Here is a 16,051-nt window from a genome sequence, read left to right on the forward strand (position 1 = left end):
TCCTAGAAACATTTCTGATGGTAAATTTTCCAATGAGATTAAAAGGTTGCGCAAGTTGTGACTCGCCAAAGCCATTTTTTGCTCTCATTTGGCAGTTGGCAAGTGTTAATTTTAGACCCTGTATGTGAGTGTTTGATGTTGTCTATCTGTGTTTCACAGTAAAGTCAATGGGAAGAAGGTTTCAGAGAATAAAGGGAAGAAGAAGAAGCCATCTGCTCTCACGTACACAGCAGCACGTCTGCATGAGAAAGGAGTTCTTCTGGAGATCGAAGACCTGCCCGTCACACAGTATGACAAATACACCTACAAACCCACAACAATTACACAACACACAAAGTATTAACTAGAGAACGATATAATTTTATTATTATTTTTTTTTTTTTTTTTTACAACCGATGCTAATTATTTGTATGTATAGTATGATAAGCCAGCTATTTCAACATTCTAAGAAAAGTACAAAAACTGTAAATGCATCATGGGAATGTTACCCGAATATAACTAAATAATCTACTTTGTTCTTAAATTGTGCTTGTTTAACAAAACCAAACAACTTTCTTGGTGTATATATAGCACTTTCAGTTAAGAACCGCCCGTCTATCATTTCTCCTTATATTTTTCATTTTTTAATCCAGCGTTTTGAACGTGTTGTCATCTCAGCTCCCGAGGCAATATGGGATTGTAAAGTGTCCAGTGGATGAACACTTCAGAATCTTGCCAGATGTAGAAGGGCATCCGGGTATTTCTTGCCTACTGTTTTATGAATACTGAGGATCTGGGCATACTAGTCAAGTCATTTTTATTTTTATAGCGCTTTTCACAACACGCATCATTTCAAAGCAGCTTTACAGAAAATCATGCATTAACAGAAAATGAAACTGTAATATCTATAAAGTCTTCATCATTGTGTAGTTCTATTAAATATGAATGTAAATTTTAAAGAAGCCCAGTGAGCAAGCCGAAGGTGAATGTGGCAAGGAACACAAAACTCCATAAAATGTTAATTAATGGAGAACAATAACTTGGCAGAAACCAGACTCACAGACTAAACAACATGAATATAATGCCAATATTAGTTATTTTTATGCAGTGCAAGTTATGGTTTAAAATGAGTAAACTAAGTAAGTGTTAAGGGTCAGTGTTTAAAGATTTTGAAATGAACTGTAAGATTAATGACTAATGTCTTTGAAGTTCATCCTGGATTAACTGCAGACGTTCACATTGATGCATTGTGCTTTGTTAGTTGGCTGATGAAGGCTTTTGTTGGCAATTAATTGATAGTCTATGTATTCCATTATAAGAGTGTAGTCCATCAATAGACAAAGGTGATGCAGGCAGATATTAATGAGGTGCATCATAGTTCAACCGGCGGGTCATTTTGGTGAGGTTCGGTGGGGTCTATCCAAAGTCCAAGGTTCAGGTTGTGGCATATGAAGTATTCGATGTCTTACAGTTGGAGTTGGCATCAGTTCATCCTCTGAAGTCCATTGTAATAGACTAAAGTGATGTCTGGCTGGCAATGGCTGCATTTAGTCATAAATGTTAAGTATGGAGTGCCACAGGGATCAGTTTTAGGGCCTCTACTTTTCTCCTTATATATGCTTCCCCTGGGGGATATTATCAGGAATCGTGGAATAAGTTTCCACTGTTATGCTGACGATACCCAACTTTATATTTCTTCGAAACCCAATGAAATTTCACAATTCTCCAAATTAGCAGAGTATATCAGTGATATCTAAGATTGGATGGCCAGAAATGTCCTTCTCAATTCCGACAAAACAGAGGTACTAATTATTGGACCAAAAACCTCTTAAAATAAGCTGCTAAAATATAATTTGACACTCGATGGATGTACTGTTACATCATCTTCTACAGCGAAGAGCTTAGGTGTTATATTTGATACCATTCTGTTCTTTGAAAATCGAATTTCCAATGTTTGTAGAACAGCATTCTTCCACCTCAGAAATATTGTTAAATTACGACACATGCTCTCTGATGCTGATGCTGAAAAACTAATTAATGCGTTCATGATCTCAAGACTAGATTATTGTGATGCATTACTGGGAGGAAGTCCAGAAAGTTCAGTAAATAAACTTCAATTGGTTTAAAATGCAGCTGCCAGAGTGCTGACTAGAACCAAGAAATATGATCATATTAGCCCAATTTTATCGTCATTACAATGGCTAAATTCTGTTAACTACATACAAAGCTTTGAATGGTCTAGCTACACAGTACTTAAGTGACCTTCTATCACGCTATATTCCATCACGTTCATTAAGATCACAAAATTCTGGCTTGTTAATAGTTCCTAGAATATCAAAATCCACAAAAGGAGGTAGATCCTTTTCCTATTTGGCTCCTACACTATGGAATATTCTCCCTAACACTGTTCGGGACATAGACACACTCACTCAGTTTAAGTCTAGACTAAAGACTCATCTATTTAACCAGACATACACCTAATTTATCAACTCACAATTAGGCTGCTTTAATTAGGTCTGCCGGAACCAGAAACATTTCTCATAATCTATATGCAAAACCTATTCCGAGGGAACGCAAACTATATTCCGAGGGAACGCAAACTATATTCCGAGGGAACGCAAACTATATTCCGAGGGAACGCAAACTATATTCCGAGGGAACGCAAACTATATTCCGAGGGAACGCAAACTATATTCCAAGGGAACGCAAACCTTTATTCCGAGGGAGAGCAAACTATTCTGAGGGAACGCAAAACTTAGTCAGAGGAAATGCAAAATGAATTGCGCGGGAATGGAAACTATTCCGAGGGAACGCAAACCTTTATTCCGAGGGAACGCAAACCTTTATTCCGAGGGAACGCAAACCTTTATTCCGAGGGAGAGCAAACTATTCTGAGGGAATGCAAAACTTAGTCCGAGGAAATGCAAAATGTATTGCATGGGAATGGAAACTATTCCGAAGGAACACAAAACGTATTCTGAGAGAACAAACTATTCCAAGGGAATGCAAAACTTATTACGAGGGAATGCAAACTAGTCAGAGGGAGTGTAAAAATTATTGCCCGGGAACAGAAATTTATTCCGAGGTAACGCAAAACTTATTATGATGGAACACAAATTATTCCAGGGGAAAGCTAACCTTATCCCGAGGGAACGCAAATTATTCGGAGGGAATGCAAATTATTCTGGGGAACACAAAACTTATTCCAAGGAAACGGAAACTATTGCGAGGGAACGGGAAAAAAATTCCCACCCTGTCCTCTAATGGGCTCAGTAGAAAAGTGTATATATCTGTTAAAAAGATCTCAAGCATTAACCATCTTTTTTTACTAAAAATTATGTACTTGTGGTCGTGAATGCTGATTGGTCAATACGGCATTCCAGATGTACTAAAATACACATAAGGAATCATCTGCAGTCAGCTGGTTATTATCGCTGTGGTGCATTGCTGCATCTGACTGTTCACTATGTGTCTGTCTGTAGGTTTAAAAACGTGATCTTTGACATCGTGCCTGGTGAGGAGGACGGAACATTCCTGGTGAAAGCTCGTTTTATGGGTGTGGATATGGAAAGATTTCCTCTTAAATATCAGGTGAGCCACATGTCAAACAGCATAACATCAGCGATAAGTGCATTTACACAAATGTATTTACACAGAAATCACAGTTGCAGGAAACCTGTAACAGTTCGACACTGTTGCAAACTTTACTATTGTCATGACAACTAGTACACATCTTAAGACATCTTAGCATTTCATACAAGGAAGTGATGCGGGTCAGAACTGTCATGTTTTAGTAACTCTATTATGTGGTATTGTGTCTTTACACAGAGATGCCTGAGCTCAACAGTATACAGATGTTTTAATACTGATTATTTCCTTTCTTCAGAATGAAGGTTTTAGAAGCACGAGAAATAATGTGTGTGTGTCTGTGTGTAGGATCTGTTGCAGTTACAGTATGAAGGAGTTGCAGTGATGAAGATGTTTGATAAAGCCAAAGTCAACGTCAATCTCCTCATCTTCCTCCTCAACAAGAAATTCTTCAAAAAGTGACATGTTGCATCACACAACTGTTTATCAGCACATCGCTCACTTTCAGAGAGCAGCACTTCCTCTAACTCTTACTGAGAGGGGAAATGACAGGAAGTACTGTAGCGCTTTGATTTTCCTACATTTTATATTTTAGTTAAATGCCAATATTCCTGAAACACTCAAAACGACTTTATTTCTCTCTTTCCTAATGTAAGCCAGTCAAAACAGTGTACTATCTGTACCATTTTAAATGCTCTGGGTTTGGAGAGGATATTTAATGAAATAAAAATCTAAATTTGTATGCTTTAATGTCTTGGATTGATATTCAACACACTGTATACACTACATATAATCACTCATTTATTTATATCAAGCTTTATAGTAATAGAAGGGGTGTTTTTATGCATCACAGGGCATGCTGAGAATAATATTTATATTCGTTTACTCATATTCATTTGAAATGTTAAGCTTTTTTTATTTTATTTTTTTATTACTAAGGCATTTATGAGCACATGAGTTGTTCAGCCCTGTGTGATCCAGCGGTGTGTGTGTGTGTAGTTTTGACTTTTCTGATTATTAGTTCTACATGTGAAATGCAGATTTCGGTCTAGTCAGGTCGTCTACCTGCTATCAGGTGTCCGTGTGTGAGCTCTTATGCTGTTTTAAAGGTGTTTTACTACATTCTCAGACTAATAGTTGTGTAAATATTTTCTGTCTCATTTTTCCTTCTGAAATGATCTTTTTCTGCATAATTTGTGTTTTCATGTCATCATAAATGTTCAGTCACTCCACTACTGTTTGTAATCGTCAGTGTTTGTCATATCATGCTATTTTTGTTTTCAATAAAAGATGTTTGCATGAATAAAAACCTCAGCAGTGTTGACTAAATTTACATTGAACTGAACCATTCTCTCCACAAACGTTTCAACATTTATCTGATTACACCGTGTAACAGTTTTTAATTTGTTCCTGGGTAGTAAGTGTTATTTCCTAATTGCTTATGACTCAAAAGTATAGATGCAAACTTTGCTTTTGTGACCAGGACAGTGATATTTTGAAATGTACCTATTTTCCAGAACATTCCAGATAGATTCAGTGCTGAGTAAACTTGGAGTAACTTCTAGAACTTTCCAGTAATATAAATAGTAGTATAAATACAGGGGCCTTAAGCCCACCAGTTCAGTTTAGTTCCAGCTGTCTAAGTGGATACATATCTGCATTTTTCTGAGAATGCATCAAGAGGCTGCAAGCATCCGTCAGACACATTTTGCTATGTCTGCGGCCAATTTATTAAGACGAGAGTGAAAAAGTACTCCGTGGAAGCATCTGCTAAGATGTGTGAGGCCTACAAGGCATATTTCAGCATGCCTGTCGGGGATCAAGACAAACACTGCGCACCTCATTTCACCTGTGAGCACTGCAAAAAAAACTGGAAGGTAAGATGGACAATTGTTGCTCGGAATTTTATGTTATAAAATTTTGCTGATTTGTAAAAGTTTTTAATTTTAAAATTGTTTTTCAGGGACACCAAGGCGCACTACCACAGGCGGGACTGGCCACAGTGGACCGAGTTCTCTGTGGGGAGGAACAACGTCAAGTGGGAGCCACTGGTGGACCCCCGGAAGGTGCTGATGCCACCACTGCACATCAAATTGGGCATTATGAAACAATTTGTCAGAGCTCTAGATAAGGAGTCGGCAGCCTTCAAGTACCTTCAAGACTTCTTCCCTAAGCTGTCTGGGGCAAAGGTCAAAGTCGGTGTCTTCGTCAGACCACAGATAAAGCAGATCCTGGAGTGCAATGAATTCCCCAAGAAGCTCACTAGTAAGGAGAAAGCAGCTTGGAACAGTTTGTCGCAGTGGTTCGGGGCTTCCTGGGAATCACACGGCTGAAAACTGTGGAGCTGATTGAGACTCTGGTGAAGAACTACGGCACAGTGGGCTGTAGGATGTCCCTCAAAGTCCATATCCTTAATGCTCATCTTGATAAATTCAAGGAGAACATGGGAGCGTACTCAGAGGAGCAAGATGAGCGCTTCCATCAGGATATACTGGACTTTGAACGCCGCTACCAAGGACAGTATAATGAGAACATGATGGGTACATTTGGAGGCTGATTCGTGAAAGTGATTTACAGTATAATCATAAATCTCGAAAAACTACTCACTTCTAAATCTTTTGTAGTCATTTTTGTATTACTGTAGTATAAATACATGTTCATTTGGATTCATATGTTGTTTTTTTCTGACTTTATGTGAACATAAAGACACAAATTCGCCTGTTTTCTCATTGGAAATAGGTACATTTCAAAATATCACTGTCCTGGTCACAAAAGCAAAGTTTGTGGGGAATAATAGCCATTTTCTATACTTCTGAGGCATAAGCAATTAGGAAATAACACTTACTACCCAGGAACCAAAACTGTGTTACATAGTGTAATCTAATAGTATTCAGCATTATTTAAATATTTTAAATGGCTAAAAATGTTTTATTTTAATCATCTCCGCAAACTTTCCACGCAGAATTAATGGTTGTCTCATCTTTGCGGCTCAAGTGTGTGTTGCCAAACTTTACCATCGCGAGAGTCAATTCATTAGTGAGATAATTCATTAGTTAAAAAAAGTTTTACATTTAAAAATGAAGTATGCATGGCAAACATCAAGAAAAAATGTTTGTGCCTTTTTGTGTATTTTTTTAAAGCTTTTAAATGACTCCTGCACGGATCGCAGTAAGCGATTTACATTTGCAGGATTTCTTTGCAAGTGTGTTGTTCAGGGGCGTCACTTCGTTTTAAAAAGTGGTGGGGACAGTTGGGGTTAAAAATAAACAAAGGTTGCATCTGTACCTCAGAGGATGTATATCATAAGCGGGCACACATCTGTTTGAATTTTGCTTTGCGATTTAACTGGAAAAAGAGTGTGAGCTGTGCCACAGCGGAGCGATTAGAGCACATGTCTGGATGCACGAGAGAACATCGCTGTCATAACAGCTGCAACAAGCACTTATAACTTCACAAAGAAATAAACACACAAACGAAATGGAAACTCCTGTTGAAGAACTGGAGATGTTTCTTCTGCTTTAGACACTAACCTGATGAAAAAGTGGTAGGGACAAAATTGGCAAAAGCAAAAAGTGGCAGGGACATGTCCCATGCGTAAATGACGCCTCTGTTGTTGTTGGTGATTTAAACTTTGTATTGTTATAATTGAACTAGTCAGTAGCAGATTTAGGCATGGGCGACCTGTGCAGTTGCCCAGGGTGGCATCTTGCGGGGGGGTGGCACAAGGCACCATACAACCCCACCCCCCCCTCCCAACAACTTTGGGGCCATGTTGAAACGGGTTTCGCACAGGGCGCCAAACAAGCTAGAACCACCACTGGAACAGTTATAAAATTAGTGCTGTATACTTCACGTTATTTGTTGATTTCTACTGCGTATTTGTCATACACAGTAAACTGCATTTACTATATTTATACTGCTACATTTGGGTCATGTAACCTATTTAATAACTCTTACATTTCAGAGATGTTTGAAACATGATCATAAAATTAAAGACAGATCATCATGTAGTCCTTTGTACGTTTTATGTCCAAGATGGAGCACAGGAAGCCTATATTTATTGTGTTCAACTTTCTGAACAGTATTTAACTTTGATTTTATGTAGAAATCCCCACTGCCAGGGATCAAGCTTATTTTCATGACAATTACCCTTTTACTGTATACACCCTGATATCACATATACATCACCCAGACGTCTTGATGTATATGTTTACATCTGAAAGACATATTTGTTATGATTGCTCACCTGCAATATGTGTTTAAGACATACGATATGTCAATATGACATTCAGCAGATGTTTTTGAGATGTCTAGCAGATGTTAACTAGATTGTGATGCTTTCTGAATAAATAAAAAAAAGATCTAAAACAAACATCTCAGAGACGTGCATGTGCTATCTGGGCACATGGATATGAATAGTGTGACGTTTCAAAAAAAAACATTCCTTGCATATTTAAAGGCGGAGTTTCATGAAGTGATTCTTGCCAAAGGAAAAAAAAACCTTATTATACAAAATGAACATTTCAAAGACGAGAGCAACATCAACATCAAGGTAAAACATTCTAAATATATTGATTTGTTTCCTGAGAATTTAGTACCGCTGGTTAATATGAGCAGATTTAAGTTATGGGAGAACTCTTATCTTGTTAAATCAAACTTATTTACACTGATTTGATGTTGGGAATGTTATTAGTGCTGGTCAATCATTAATAAAGCATCATATAAGCTAGTAATAAGATAAAGTAGGGTATTAAATATGTTTGTTGGAACATGTTTATAGATTTATGTGAGTATTCAAGTCTGACACATTAAGAGTAGAAAGCTGCTTTATCATCACTAATTAAAGCATCACAGTAATACATTCTCCATTGAGTGTCACTGAGATACAGCAACTTTAAACCTATAAAGCATAAACCTTTGCTTAATTACCATCAATTAAACAAAGACCATCTGTAAGCGCTGTGTTGGGTGTGAGTGACACCTCAGGTAAATCTGGTTTGTCCACTTAAAGAATTCCAGTGAACAATGACATCTGGTTCCTGGCCTGAATAATAATCTTATCAGCTGACTTACAGGCACATGTGGGACTGACATGTATTTCTCTCTGATTTTTAAAGATGTCAAGAAGAGTTGAAGTGATCATAAACTCTCCGGTCCAACTGGAACAATCTGCATCACCTGTGTACATCACAGAATCAAAGCCAGGTGACCATCCGGGAGTGCTTGGATTCCTGAAAATCAACCCAGCAGTTCTGGGGGTAAAACATACACAATTCTCTTCTTGTCCTGTGGATTTCTGGAGACATGGTGAAACCATTTCATCTTATCTTACAGTGGCTGGAGATTCTGGCAGGTGCTGTGGCGTTTGGACTCGTGTTTTGGAATTATGAACGTTGGCTTTTAATACCAGCTTGCTATGTAAGTCTACCATTGAGTAATATTCACAACTGTGTGTTCGGATCTTAGAAGTATAATGTATATTGCTTTGCCTCTCTCCAGTTACTTTTGACAGGAGTAATAACAGCCACAGCTGCATGCACCCGCAATGCATGTCTGGTATGAATTTATGCATCTTATATTTAAACGTGGAAAATATAAATCCCATTATAATGATCGAAGTTTTCATTGAGAATGTTTCAAAAGCCAGACCACAGTATGGGTCATGAATATATATGAAATATTTTGTTGAGTCAGTGTTGTTCTCTGTGTTCGAATCATGTACAGGTCGTCACCTCACAAGTTCTAAACCTGCTGAATATCTTCAGTGCTTTGACTGTCCTCATGGTGTTCTTCCTCTTGTTCTATATAATGTTTACTGTTCGTGTGGTAAGTGCTGAATACTTCTAGTGATTTGAAATGAACACAAATAACAAACATCTTCTCAAGTCGATGTTATAACCTTTGTTTTTCTGTTATCAGTGTGGTTATCAGTGTTTTGAAACTTTCTAGGTTCTATACTTGAGCTAAGCTCAAACGACAAGTGTTTGTGGTATAAAGTTGATTAAAACAAGCATTTAAAAAAAAAAGCACAAATGTGTTCCAGTGAGACACTTACAATGGAAGTCAATGGGGTCAATCTGTATAGACACAAGACATAAACAATATGTGTGTTAACATGATTTTACTGTGATTAAATCACTTACTAACCGCATCTGTGGAAAGTTATAAACAATTTTGTACTTTGTTGCCATGACGACGCAACACCATAAACCTTAAAACGACCAATTTAAACTATTAATGTACTGTAAGTGCCTTATAAAATTATAAGCTTCAAATTTCTTCCTTTTAACCCCGTAAAGCCTGACATAAGAAAGAACTGTCAATTCAAATGTTTTGATATTAAACTATTTTTTAGTGCTGTTAGACAAACTATAAAAAGAAACTGCACATTTTTATTTTTATGTATCATATTTGATACATTAGACTTTAAAGGTCATTATCCTCCTGAGGCCCAGTAATTCATTTGTGTGCAGGACAGCGAATACTCATTTTAAAATATCAGTAACAATATAATCATTACTGTCACTTTTACTTTATTAAAATCAGCTGTTATTTATCCCAACATAAGAGTCACTTTTCATTTTAAATAGATTTTTTTTCCCCACATATAACCACTAGATGGTGTCATCATCATGTGAAATGTACATACTATCAGTTGTTTGACTCTTCAGCTGGAACAGAGAGTGAAACAGGAGCGTCAAATGTTGTGTATCATATTTAACACAAACGACATTATAGGGTTAAACCCTCCAAAATGTGCTCCATTGACTTCCATTGTAAGTGTCTCACTGGAACACAGATTTGTGCTTTTTTAAAGAAAAGGAGGGACGAGTTGAAATCAACATTATGACACAAATTCTGTCGAATGAGCTTAACTTGTACCGAATCTGGAATATTCCTTTAAAGCAGTTTAATTATGCCGTTTTATACTAATCTGCTCTAATCTGTGTAATGTATTAATCATATCATGTGTTTCAGGTTGTGTTAGTTCTGACTCAATGTATTATTGATGTTGATGTTGATTGTTGTTCTAGTATTTAACTCGTTTGCTGAGCTCGGTGGACATTGCCTTTGTGGTCTGCAATATTCTGGCAGTCATTTTGTCTGTTATCATCTTCTCAACATCATGCTGCTGGTGTAAATCGGTAAAACACAAACTGCTTTAAAATATACATTTTATCAGGCCCGGCTCCAGTTCCAAGGCCTGAGGTTTGCCATGAGCAGTGCTGGATAGTAATCTGTTTATGTAATCTGTTTATGTCATCAGATTACAAAAACTGAGCACTTGTAATTGGATTATATTTATAATGTGTGTGTGATCAGATTAGTTACTTTTATGGATTACATGATTACTTTTTTGATTACATTACCAATCAGCCAGTGCCAATAAGTAGTGCGTAATTTACGGATTATGCTCCTTCATTTTAAAAGAGCGGTCTGAGCCAGATTAAATATATTTAGAGAACATGTTTGTATATGTATCTTTATATACTATACGTATGTTCTCTAAAGTATTCTAATAATTATTATGTGTATCATCTAGCCATGTGTGCAGTGAAAGTGCTTTATACAATCCACAGATGCATACAGGGCATTTTTCTGCTTTAAATTAAATGTAGAAATTAATGCACAAATAAATGCCAAGTTCTTTGCATTTTCCCCCTTCTTAAAAAATAATGTTTCAATTGTTTCAAACAAGCCCTCGTCCATCTGTCTATGATTCTAGCACTCTTCTGTAAAAACGCATGTTGCAAACAAACATTTCAGAAGTCATTTTTATTTGTATAGCACTTTTCACAACATACATCGTTTCAAATTAGCTTTACAGAAAATTAAACTGTAATATCTATAAAGTCTAAGAGTGATTATTGTGCAGTTTGATTAAATATGATTGTAAATTGTGTATAAAAATAAATAATTAAATCATAATTGTATTTAGAACCCCATAGAACAGACGTTTCGGTTATATGCAACGTTTTGCTTTTGCACCATGCAAATGCATTTCAGCTCATGCTTCAAGATGCCAGAAAAAGTCATAGGTTAACAGAATATTCTGGGTTCAATACAAGTTAAGCTCAATCGACAGCATTTGTGGCATAATGTTGATTACCACATAAATTAATTTCAACTCGTCCCTCCTTTTTCTTTAAAAAAAGCACAAATGTGGGTTCCAGTGAGACACTTACAATGGAAGTCAATGGGGTCAATCTGTAAACATTAAAATACTGTTTCAAAAGTATAGACACAAGACACAAACAATATGTGTGTTAACATGATTTTACTGTGATAAAATCCCTTACTAACCACATCTGTGTGAAGTTAAACTTCGTTGCCATGATGATGTAACGCTTGGTGGGAATTTTTCAGTTTTTTGGAAAATGTTTTCATTTATGTACCTGCTTGAAACTCAGTGACACCTAATGCGACTACAAAAGAGACCGTTCAAAATGCTGTCACTAGCATCTGAAGGCGGAGACGCTATCTGAGGCTGACAAGCACAGTAATATGAACGTATTTCGCTACACAGAGGACTGCGCAAAGAACGTGTGTTCATCAGAGAATACATGGGAAATCGCTAATTGGTCCTTTCAGCTGTCGGGAAATTTACTCATCCACTCGGATGAAGAGAAGCGCTCTAGTTTCACTTTCTGACCAGTTTGCTGACATTTTTCTTGCTTCTGAGTCACCGGTGCAGATTAATTGCATCATCTCTGTCAGAACGTTCTTACGTCAGCGCGCCCTGACCTCGTACGAACTCAAACCGGTAATCTTCTGGCTCTGTTTTGTATTGATATGAAAAAGCTATCAAAAGTTATGATAAATTATTTTTGTAATGCTATAATGTCCAAAAGCCTCTCCAAACAAATAAAACATAATAATTGTACATAAGAACTAATTACACATGCAAACACAACAATGACTAAAGGTTTGCATAGCATGCAGACATGATTTTAGTAATGAGATTTCACAGAATGAGTTTCATTCTGTGTCATTTGAGTCATCATTGAGTCTGTGTCATGTATTTGGCGCCATCTCCTGGTGGTCATATGTAACATTGTGCTTCATGTGGATTATCTAATGATTTATACATCTGATTATCTTGTGTGTGGACTCATTTGAAAGATAATCACCTTCTATAAGTAATGGTATGTGATATTTTATATTGTGTTTATTTTTCGTGAAGTTATAAGCGAAGAAGCGTCATATAAGCAACACCAACATAATTGTCAAAGACATATACTTAGCTATTACTCACTATATTTTTACTGATTACAATAAAATGTACATTGCAATTTTTTTCTTAATTAGCAAAATGAAACACTTCTGATTTGTCTGCAAATTTCAAAACACTTGTTCGGTTTTGGTCATAATGACTACATGCATTATAAAGTAGAGCTTCTAAGCTTTTAAACGATACCTATTTTGTGCTAATCAAGACTGTATTTATTAATATTTTGAGAATTATATTTTTTTCTCATGGGATCTTTTCCATCCAAGCTTAAAGGGTTAAACCATCCAAAAATGGCCCAATTCACTTCCATTTTAAGTGTCTCACTGTAGCACATTTGACTTTTTTTTAAAGAAAAGGAGGGGCGAGTCGAAATGTATGTTTGTGGTAATCAGCATTATTTCACAAATGCTGTCGATTGACCTTAACTTGTATTGAGTCAAGTCATTTTTATTTGTGTAGCGCTTTTCACAACACACATCGTTTCAAAGCAGCTTTACAGAAAATCATGCATTAAGAGAAAATGAAACCGTAATAACTATTCTAATTAATTGATAGTCTATGTATTCCATTTCAAGAGTGTAGTCCATCATTAGACTGAGGTGATATAGGCAGAGATCAATGAGGTGCATCGCAGTTCAACCAGCAGGTCATTTCGGTGAGGTCTATCCTAAGTCCAAGGTTCAGGTAGTGGCATATGAAGAATCCAATGTCTTATGATTGGGTGGGCGAGACCCACACTGGCACCTCCTGGAGCTGGGCCTTACAGATTTATCTTTAATGAATTTCAGACATCATCCACTAATGTTGTGTATTGTCTACAGATAAAATGACTTGTAACCGCATCATATTGGTGTGTCGATATGTTTGTTCTTTTGTCATATTTCAGAGAAAACGTCTCATGATCATTCAAATGAACACAATGCCAGCTGCAGTGGCCAATGATACTGTGGACCATCCAGGACCAGAACCAGTGTTAGGTGTGACATCACCGCCAGCTTATAGTCCAGTTCCATCTTCAGAACCACCAGCCTATGAAGTGTGTTTGAGGCACAATATTCTCTATGTTGTAAAGAAATAGATTTTTATTCTTACTTATATGAAACGTAACCATGTTGAATGCATCATTTTCAGCTGAAGTGTGTTTTGTTATACTGCAGGATGAACGACGTTCATTGGTCACTGTACCTTCTGCTCCAGAGTGGAGATCAAAGAGCTGGAAAGAGGAACTGCATCGCAGCCGAAAACCCATCCAAGTGTGATGAAATACATTTACCTCTAGACAAATACAGTTTCTATGCTCTAAAATAGAGCTGCAATTCACTGTATTTTACAAGGCTCAGTTATCGGCTTTTTAACATGTAATTTATTGATGGAACATCTCTGTTTGTACTAAGAGCATCATTTTATGAATGTCATTCTTTTTTTGTACTGTCAAGCATGGCTCGTCTACCAGTGGCGGGTAGGGCAGAGCCCCACCTAAATATTCATCCACTTGAAAACATAGAACCATAATATAACCCACCTAACAGGGAACATTCCAACAACTTTGGCTAACATTATTTAAAGGTTTGGAACAAATGCTGTAAATAAAATGTTAATGGAACATCCTTATAACATTATTAATCTTAAATAACATTCTACTAATGTTAAGAAAACTGGACATTTTCATGTTCCCACAACCACAATGTAATGTTTGGAAAATGTTTTAAGAACATATATCTGTTAGCTGGGAAACTGCCAAAAATGTAATTTGTTTGCCCGTAAATGTGTTCAAAATGCAGACATGTGTATTTAAAAGCAGGCCTAGTATAAGTTTTTGTCTTATTTTAGTAGCTGAAAGCTCCGTTACACAGTGATTGATATAAATATACGAGCATGTGGTGCAGAGATTCTGCTGCCCTCCTGAACTCCACAGCGCCCCTCAGTTTATCCAATGGAAATCTGTGGTCAGATATGGTACTGCAACGAGCCCTCATTGAGACCCATTGAGATAAATCTGCCCATAAACATAGTGCCAAACCAAAGGTAACTTTAGTATTAGTGTGTGCCAGCAGTGTGACAGATTGTGGCGAGCGCTATCGATAAATGTGTGTATAACAGCGTATCGTTTCTATTGCAAATTCGAGACTAATTGACCATCAAACAACTTGGTCCTGACAAGCCAGACATAAAAAATAGTTTATCAATTGATAAACATTGTATGTTTTGTATGATGATAAATTGTATGTCAGAAAGCCTTGGCTCTTGAAACTTTCTGTATTAAATTTCCTGTGATTTAAAACTTTATTTTCACTATAAATCATTTCGTATTTCAGTACTGTGGAAACGTGTAAATGTCATATAGATAGTTCTGTTTCTCTCCCTCTTCTCCCTGGGGTTCTTCAACAACACTTAACATTATAAAATAACATTTGATTTAGATTTGAACATTTTAAGATGAAGCGTTCTTATTTAGAATATTAGAATCAACATTATGTTCTAAGAGTGCCACCTTGTGGTGGAATAATGCAAGGACACCACGTGTGTTTGTGTTTGAATAATGAGTTGAATGAGTATCGGCTCTAGCGCTAAGCTGGAAGGTGGGCCATTGGACCTTCTGGGTGGGCCAAAAAGTTGGAGGGGTGATTGGGGGTGGGATTGCCAAGGTTTGCCCAGACCACCCTGTGGAGCCGGGCCTGCACCTTAGCCATGCAGTCACCGAGTGGTAAGTTAAACTCTTGGCACTTCTCTAGAGCCCATTACTCTCTGTTTTCTGACCTTAAATTATTAAGCAATATTTAATTTGTGTGAATTGAAACAAAATTACAGTTTGCTTTTAAACCGTGATCTGCAGTGAGATGATATATTCTTTAGATGTCACCACTGTGTTCTGACACTAGAGGTCAGTGTTCTCAACATCACATTTAGTTTGTAATACTTTGGCCTCTTGAGAAAATATTCCAGTTTTATTTGTAGAACTTTACTATGGATTTTATCTCTGGATTTTTGTTACTGATGACTTTGAGCCCCCACACTAAATATAACTTATTTTAATAACGTTTATGTCCCACTGTCAAAAACGGAATTCCCAGCCAAATTATTTTTATTGATTCAATCAGACCATTAAATAATTGATTTGGCTCTGGTCTGATCAGTGTGAGGTAAGCTACTTAAAATAGTAATCCACTACAAATTACTAATTATTTCTTTAAAATTGTAATCAGATTACTTAACTAATTACTTAATTTATATAAGCGATCACATAACTAATTA

At 36.7% G+C, this 16,051-nt stretch overlaps 2 protein-coding genes across 2 annotated transcripts in view; both read left to right on the forward strand.

The window, feature by feature from the left end:
- The window catches only part of iqgap3 (IQ motif containing GTPase activating protein 3), a 46,557-nt gene extending 41,703 nt beyond the window's left edge, over positions 1–4,854 (forward strand). The window contains exons 36-38 of the mRNA XM_051720174.1: positions 160–288; positions 3,462–3,570; positions 3,916–4,854. Of these exons, the coding sequence (XP_051576134.1) occupies positions 160–288; positions 3,462–3,570; positions 3,916–4,029 (352 nt within the window). The 3' untranslated portion in view covers positions 4,030–4,854. The remainder of the gene's footprint in view (positions 1–159; positions 289–3,461; positions 3,571–3,915) is intronic.
- Positions 4,855–8,092: 3,238 nt separating this feature from the next.
- Positions 8,093–15,067, forward strand: LOC127453671 (uncharacterized). The gene is made up of 8 exons (XM_051720237.1): positions 8,093–8,119; positions 8,685–8,825; positions 8,902–8,985; positions 9,067–9,123; positions 9,292–9,393; positions 10,602–10,712; positions 13,686–13,835; positions 13,957–15,067. The coding sequence occupies exons 2-8, from the start codon at positions 8,685–8,687 to the stop codon at positions 14,056–14,058; spliced, it is 747 nt and encodes a 248-aa protein (XP_051576197.1). The 5' UTR covers positions 8,093–8,119; the 3' UTR covers positions 14,059–15,067.
- Positions 15,068–16,051: the final 984 nt, after the last annotated feature.

Source organism: Myxocyprinus asiaticus, chromosome 16 (assembly GCF_019703515.2).
Source record: "Myxocyprinus asiaticus isolate MX2 ecotype Aquarium Trade chromosome 16, UBuf_Myxa_2, whole genome shotgun sequence".
NCBI lineage: Eukaryota > Metazoa > Chordata > Actinopteri > Cypriniformes > Catostomidae > Myxocyprinus > Myxocyprinus asiaticus.